Source organism: Chenopodium album, chromosome 1, assembly GCF_948465745.1.
Source record: "Chenopodium album chromosome 1, dcCheAlbu1.1, whole genome shotgun sequence".
Lineage (NCBI taxonomy): Eukaryota > Viridiplantae > Streptophyta > Magnoliopsida > Caryophyllales > Amaranthaceae > Chenopodium > Chenopodium album.
In genome coordinates, this window is record NC_137834.1 from 79,897,855 (window position 1) to 79,905,601 (window position 7,747).

The window sequence follows — 7,747 nt, forward strand, 5'->3', positions numbered from 1 at the left end:
TCAAACAAGCTAAATTAAACAGCCAGCAGCCAACGACCAATTGCCAATTGTCAAACAAGACCATGATGTTTGTCATACAATATTTCATAGTATGCCCAACACCACCCTCAAAATCTCATAAACCATTGTAGTGATACATAATACAATACAATTGTACAAGGCAATGGTATATGTATATATGTGTATATGTGATTCCTCTATGAAGAGAGTGAATGTGGAGTTAGAAAAATGTCTAAAAAGTAGACTAAGTTAGGTTAACACTAATGTAGTATGGAATAAAGTACAACTAGGAAGAATTTCATAAAAACAACCTAAAATGAAAATTGGGAAGACATTCATGAAATAGAGAGATACTTGGTAAAAGAGACAAGCAAAAATGAAAGATTGTACAAGAAAATCTTATGGAATATATTCTTGCCAAAGTTATTCCTCGATTAGAATTCTTCCATGGAATACTTTAGCTTATTTGTTCTCTGATAACTACAATTTTGCTTACAATAAAAATTAAACTAAAATGTGACCTAAAACAACTCCTAAATGACATTGCATGCAATTTTGCAACTCAATGCATATATCTACAGATTCTACATTGTCATAAAAACAACCTCAAACTTGTACAATAATTATATATGCATAATAGGGATTCCTAAAACTAAGAATAAGAAAGCCTCAAGATAGAAGCGGCGATTCAATGTTAGCTAAGTCATCCTTTTGCTCGAGCTCAGACTGTGATTCAAATCTTGATCCCAAGGCGATCACCAGAGCAACCATCTGTAATATACAAGTAAATGTTAGCAAAATAACAGAGTTTCGGGTGACAGTTGCCAGTTAGGAGGATCGAGGAAAGAAAATCAACAAGGAGAAAATAAGCAAGAAGGGTGTGTACCAAGGATACTGATGAACATATAATACTAAAACCTTTGCAGTTAAACGGAGCATCTTCGGACAAGAACCATGCTGCAAGGAGAATGGTGGAGAAGTCAGAAACATTTCTATTTAAAGTGAATTGAAGTTCATATGTTTGACATTTAATGATAACGACTTACAGGTTAATGGGCTCATAACAAGTGGTGATAATAAACTTGCAATGGATTGAACACCGGCAACAAAACCTTGAGCTTTACCCTGCAATCACAAAAACAACATTTTGAATACACAACAGAAAAATAGATCCAAGACTTCAAGGAAAAAATAAATAAAATTATGACTATCAGTGTGATCAGAAGCATATGACATGAATGTTGTCTTGTTGGCCTGAAAAGGCGGTGATCTGGCCTCTCAGTGCACCTGAGGACTTAACCTCTGTCTAATCTGATCTAAAACTGAACTGATATTATCTGTAATTCTGTACTGTGAGATTGTAAGTTTTAGTTGATTTAAAAAAAAAAAAAAATTAAGCTAACCAGATCCGAATTTATCTTTTTTGAACTAGGTAAAAAGGGTGAACAAGTGTAGCCTCTAATATGACCGGTTTGAAAGCATCCTCCTTCACCAGTTTGCATAAAACATGAATTAGAAATCGGTGGGACAACTTGGAGAAGAGAAGCATATGCAAACCTGATTATTAGAACTTGATCCTTTTGAAATAATAGCATAAGTCTGCAAAATTAGTAGGCCAAGTAATAATATTAGACAAATGTAAACAGTATGCAGTGCTGGACCAGTAAAGGCGTTGGTTTCAAGTACTCACAGAAGGTTTCACAAGCACATATATAACTCCGAATGAAGCACTCAAGTATGGTACCTGCAATGCATCCAAAGAATATTAGTGCAGGAAGAAGGTTATGAATATCCTCAGGGTAAATCTAATGTTGCCAGCTATAATCAGTCAATCACTTGTATACTAATGATCTCGCAACAGAATGAAAGCACATGTTCATTGATGCGGCTTTGGTAAATTAGATTCTAGAGTATAATATAATCATCCCTACATCCAGGGTGCTAACAAAAAGTTTTAGATGTGCTTACCCAAGCTGCCCAAGCAAAACCATAGAACAATGCCTGCAAAAGGTATTTCAATACGGAGGTAAAGTTAATTGAGTGTATTCAGTTTTACAATTAGTTAGACAAATAGAACTTGATCATCACTTACATAAGCTGTTGATGCAAGTAATGCTGCGCATAATATCACTCTTTCTCCAACCAATGGATTGATAAGAGGAAGCACCAATATCTAAGACAGACCACAAATTAGAAGATAATCAAGAAAGAAAGTGGAGAAGCTGTTCAGCGTCTTATTAACTGGCATTAGCAGATCATATAAGCTTGTTGATAAGTATTTGTTCAGTGTGACTGCTATATATAATCATAATTACCAATATCTTAATCTGTTGTACAAGACATACCTGAGAAACAATTGAACCAGCTCCAACAACCATCAATATCTCAGAAAATTGATTTTTATTAAAACCAAAAGCTGCCTTCAGGTAGTACTGCAAGGAAATCATAGTTTTATCAAACTTCATAGCCCATTAACTAGGTCCTTAACTTCTTATCACGTACACAAGCTGTCTTTTACTAATGTTTGAAAGATTGAAATCAGATATAACACAATAGGTCAAGCATGATTGACTTAGACAGCCACGTGAATTATATAATTCCATGAGTCTTTAGGTTGAACCATCCAAATTTACACCAAATAGAAAGAAAAGAGAGAGAGAGAGAGAGAGAGAGAGTTACATGTAGGAAGAAATGCCTTGCTGATATGTCAACTCCGAAGAGAGAGTCACAACATATCAAGACGGATGACATTTTGTTATTTATACACCGACCATTTTTATATGACAAGTGAAAGCTTCAATTTTAGGTAAATCAATTGTAACAAACAGCTATGGAGGTTTTGACAAATGAGATAGATTATCATTTACAAAACCAAAGTTATTAAATATCTCAGACGTGCCAAAAAAAAATCAAGGCAAAGTAGAGCAGTCTGAGCAATTCCTAATACTTGATATCAGAATTAGATGCTAAGCAATATTATTGCCATGAACCTTACCAATAAAACACTGCTAATGCCAGACATTCCCAGTTCGTAAAAGAAAGAGACTAGAGAAATTCCCCTAAGTGTTGGACTGCAGCAAAGGAAATATCATTGATTAAGTTAGCACGGCACTGATATAAACAAGTTAATCAGTAATCACTAAGAAACTGTGAAACAAGCAAATGGTTGTACAATGACTCAACCTGCTAACAACTACACTTGCAGCATATTTCATAGAATTGAATCGCTGCTTTGGGAATGTCAGGAACTTGCATAATAATGATGACTGTGGATCCTGCCTTTGTCTTTGTTTAACAGTTTCCGGTAAAAAGAACCCCATATAAACAGGGCAAAAGATCAAGAGAGCAATTGAAACCTGGGAAAATCAAGAAAACATCTACACTGGTGATCCATATTATATTAATTTTTTTAAAATCCTATAATAACAGTTGACAAAGCTAAAATGAACAGCTTAAAGTAGGAACCTGCCTCAAAAATGTATTTTTCTGGGAGAAATCGAGCCAGCACATTTCCTAGAACATGTGATGCTGAAAATAAACCTGTGATCCAACTAAATGCCACAGCTCTTTTGGAATCCTCAATCACATCTGCCTATGAAATGACATAATTTTATTGTTTTAGTAATTAATACTTTTTATATATAGTTTCCAAATTCCAAAAGATAAGTTGAAAGGTTAGTTCTTACAGCATAGGCAACAGCAATGCAGAAGATACTCCCCTGGCTTATAATATAGGAGATTGTTCGAAGAATATAATAAGCATATACAAATTCTCTAGATTGGTTAATGGCAAGTAACGCTGCAAGAAATTAGAAGAATGAATATTAAAATTATTTGGTTTGATAACCTCTGGAAATAGAGAACAAAGAGCCATAAGTAGAACAATTTATTACAAAAAAGGGTTTAGCAACTCCATATTTTGATCCACTTTGAGTCATTTTGACACAAATAGCTTAATTTAAGTTACCAAAACACGACAAGGTTCCCTATCTTAATGAGCAGAAAAATTTCCTCAAGTATTACTAGAAAAAGTGTTTATAACATACTGAAGGGAATAATTGTGGTTGAAAGAGTAATAAGAAGCAACGGCTTCCGCCCATACTCATCAGCAAGCTGCCCCAATAGTGGAAGCAACACCATCTTAAATATTCCAACAACCTACATGTTTTAGATACTTGCATTAGAAACTTATAAACAAGGCAAAATTATGTCTGCTTATGATGAACAAAACATACACTAGTGTCCAACAAACACTACTAACAAGAAAGGCATTTAAAAAGTATTACATCAAAATTTATAATCCATTTCATTGTCATCAACTATTAAGTATATAAAACATTGTTACCAACTTTTTGTAAACTTTTTTTTTTTTTTCTTTTTTTATTAAACAACCAGATATAACAAATTTTTATTCTAATGTTTTCTTTGCAATCCATAACCAAATGAAAACCAATCTATTATCACACCATCCATGTCATTTATTTGTTATCAGAAGAGCCAAGCATCAAATCTTTTTTGTTACAGTGTATATTCCTAGAGGAAAGAGTTCTTCAACATTTTTTTCCAAATTACTGAAAATGTAGTTTAGTGCAAGTTTTTGCATCATAAGGAATACAAAATTGCACTTGTAGAAATTTTAATTACCAAAATATATATATATATATATAGGGGAGGGATCCGGTGAGAATAGGTTCATATGTGAGAATTCATACTTATATGAGAATTGATTTTAAATTTAGAACATGTGAGTAAAAGTTTAGAACATACGAATAAAAATTTAGAACATCTGAGTAATAATTTAGAACATCTATGTGAGTAATATGTTTAGAACATTTGATTTAAGAATTAGAACAAGTGATTAAAAATTTATAAAATATGCTTTATGAAATTTTAAACATATGAGTAAAATTTAGAACATCTAATTTAAGATTATGAACATGTGAATAAAAATTTAGAACAAACTGATATAGAATATAGAAAGTGAGTAAAAAATTTAGAACATATGAGTAAAAAAATAGAACATACGCTTTAAAATCTGGAACATATAATTAAAAATCTTAGAACACACATTTTAAAATTTAGAACATATAAGTTAAAATTTTGGAACAAGTTATTTAAAATTTATGATATTAAACTTAACTAATTTATGGTTTAGAACATGTGAGTACTAAATTAGAACATTTGATTTAATTTAGAACACCTAAGGAAAAGTTTAGAACATTAGATTTAAAATTTAGAACATACGAGTAAAAATTTAGAACATAAAGAGTGTTCTCACATAAGAAAAATTCTCACGAGAGCCTCCCCATATATATATATATTGTATTTTTTTTTATCTTGATCTTATTAGTGTATGGAAATATCTGCATTTTTGTGGTGAGATAATGACTATTTTTGTAGTTTTATTGCATAAATTTGTTTATTACCCATTGGCTGTTGCTTTTCCTTTATTTTCTACAGAGAGTATGTTTTTGATTTTCTCTATCATTGGGGAGCCCATAACGTTACCATGATGGTTCAAGATAACATGTCACAATCGACTTTATCTCCTATGATAAAGACAAGTTGAAGAAATACTTGCACCAATACAAACAAAACCACCAATAAAAAAAAAAAATAAAAAAAAAATTAAAAAAAAAAACCCTTACTTTATAAATGAAGATACATAAAAACAAATTTAAATTGTTTCATTGTGAGAGTTTTATTTTAGTTAAAGCGCAAGTGTAACAAAATTAACCAATATTTAACGGATTTTTCTTTTGCAAAAAGGCAAATGATGTAGATGAGATCAATCACATATATTAAAATTTAAAACTCTTCTATTGTATAACCAAATAAGCTAATTGGTGTCACATACATTTTATTTTTTTTGAAAAACATTGGTGTCACATACATTAATATTGAATACTTAAAAGTTAAATTAGAATAGACTACTTAAATTGAGAAAATGCGAGAGAAAAGGACAAACAATAATTTGTCAATTATCAAATAAATTTGCAAAGAAGAGTCCATCCTCAAAGTGTACCGTGTCCCTCTCTAACAGCCAACTGCCCGTCTTTTTCTTTTTCTTATAATTTAGGGACGGAGGGAATAATTTTCATTTTCCTACATTTATTTACGTACAAGCAACTTTTTTTTTCAGACATAAAAGCCAATACGGAGTAATAAATAATACTAAACATTGTTTAAATAAAATTCTTTTTTAAAAAATAAAGTACAGTATAATACAGTATGTACCAATTAATTCCCAAAGAAAAACCAACTTAACGAATTAATTAAACCAATAAGATTAGTGACTAAAAGCCAAAAAAAAAAATATTTCATGAACCTTCACAATTGCCTTTACAAAGTTTTTTCTTTCTATATTTAAAATATTATGGCAACAAAATTCAATTATTAGTTAGCCCAACTTGTACAAAACTTATACAGTAATGTACACTAAACAATAATTTTCTTGTACTAGTATTAATTAATCATTAAAGATACTTTTTTCACGAGGATAGTTTTAGACTTTTCTTCACTAACGTCAGCTTATCTGGAAAAAAAATTTAAAAATAATCATTACAGTAAAACAAATTATTCTACAGTCCTTAATTATAAAAGCAAAAAGATATATACAGCCTAACGAGTTAAAAAGTGAAAAGCACTGGCAGAAAATTAACATTAATTAAACCGCCCGGTGAATTATTAATAAGTTTTCCACTAAAAAAAGAAAATATATTAAATGCTTATATGAAAGGCTGCATATATCAAATGACTTTCAACATTTATTATACACCCGTTTTATTTAAATGTTTGTTTGTTAAACTAATTTTACTTTTTCATTAATAAAAAAAACCAAAAAGCGAAATTAAAATTAAAAAATTAAAAAAAAAAAAAAAAAAAAAAGGAAAGGAAAGAAGAGAAATTACAGTTTGTTGAACGCCGTTAAGATAAATAGCTTCAGAACAAGTAGTTTGTTGAGGACAAAGAGCACGAGTAGTAACATCTACCAAAACAGACACCGTCATTTCCTCCGCAATCCAATGTACACATAACGGTAATAGTAAGTTCATCAGTGGCCTTATTTCTCTCATTCCTTTCCCAAACTCCGTCGTCATCGTCGTCGTTGAGATTGTCTTTGACATCGAAATCAATCTTCAACTCAACTCTATATATATATATATATATATACCAATTTATATAAGATAGATGATAGAGATGATAAAAATGATGGTGAGATTGATTAATCAGCTTTGAAGTGAGGAGTATAAAAGGACAAAAACAATAATCTAGGAAGGTGCAATTAATTGAATTGAATGAATAAATAGCTGAGAAAGATCTTGATTTTTTTTTGGTGGGCGATTAATTTGGGATAGCGTGAAGGAAAAAAAGATGTGGCAATATATTAGTCGTAGAAAGGAATTAAAAAATGGGAGCGTGAAGGAAGGGGGTGTGTTACTGTGTAACATACGCTGGCGCGTGTTCGTCGTGTGATTAGGACTGTACTTCTTGTGCCCCCACTTTGCTCGCTTGTTAACCATATTTTTCAAATTGAGTCAAATCCTCACCTTCTACGTTCTACCTAAAGATGGCTACGGCCGACGGGGCGTGCTTCGTGCCAGGCCCATGGCTTGACTCACGAGTTTTGTGTTGTGTCGAGCTGGAGTTTTCAAGAGGTTCATTCGTGCACGGCCCAGGCTCACGTGTCATCGTGCTGGCTGAACAGGGCTTGCGTATCTAAACAAAATTTGATTTTAGTATGTTT

At 31.7% G+C, this 7,747-nt stretch overlaps 1 protein-coding gene across 1 annotated transcript; it reads right to left on the bottom strand.

The window, feature by feature from the left end:
* Nucleotides 1–384: 384 nt before the first annotated feature.
* Nucleotides 385–7,354, bottom strand: LOC145558276 (uncharacterized). Its single transcript, XM_081619471.1, has 14 exons — nucleotides 6,912–7,354; nucleotides 4,047–4,158; nucleotides 3,687–3,799; nucleotides 3,470–3,592; nucleotides 3,184–3,356; nucleotides 2,996–3,071; nucleotides 2,346–2,432; nucleotides 2,093–2,173; nucleotides 1,969–2,001; nucleotides 1,691–1,744; nucleotides 1,558–1,599; nucleotides 1,047–1,125; nucleotides 887–957; nucleotides 385–771 (listed from the first exon to the last, which is right to left on the bottom strand). The coding sequence occupies exons 1-14, from the start codon at nucleotides 7,125–7,127 to the stop codon at nucleotides 670–672; spliced, it is 1,362 nt and encodes a 453-aa protein (XP_081475597.1). The 5' UTR covers nucleotides 7,128–7,354; the 3' UTR covers nucleotides 385–669.
* Between the last annotated feature and the right edge of the window lie 393 nt (nucleotides 7,355–7,747).

What these genes read in the sequence shown, in the direction of transcription:
- LOC145558276 (XM_081619471.1), bottom strand. Translation starts at nt 7,127, where the DNA reads ATGTCAAAGACAATCTCAACGACGACGATGACGACGGAGTTTGGGAAA. An exon ending in TTAACGGCGTTCAACAAACT is followed by an intron (nt 4,159 to 6,911) that starts GTAATTTCTCTT and finishes TAAAACATGTAG; the next exon opens with GTTGTTGGAATATTTAAGAT. An exon ending in ATGTGCTTGTGAAACCTTCT is followed by an intron (nt 1,600 to 1,690) that starts GTGAGTACTTGA and finishes CTAATTTTGCAG; the next exon opens with ACTTATGCTATTATTTCAAA.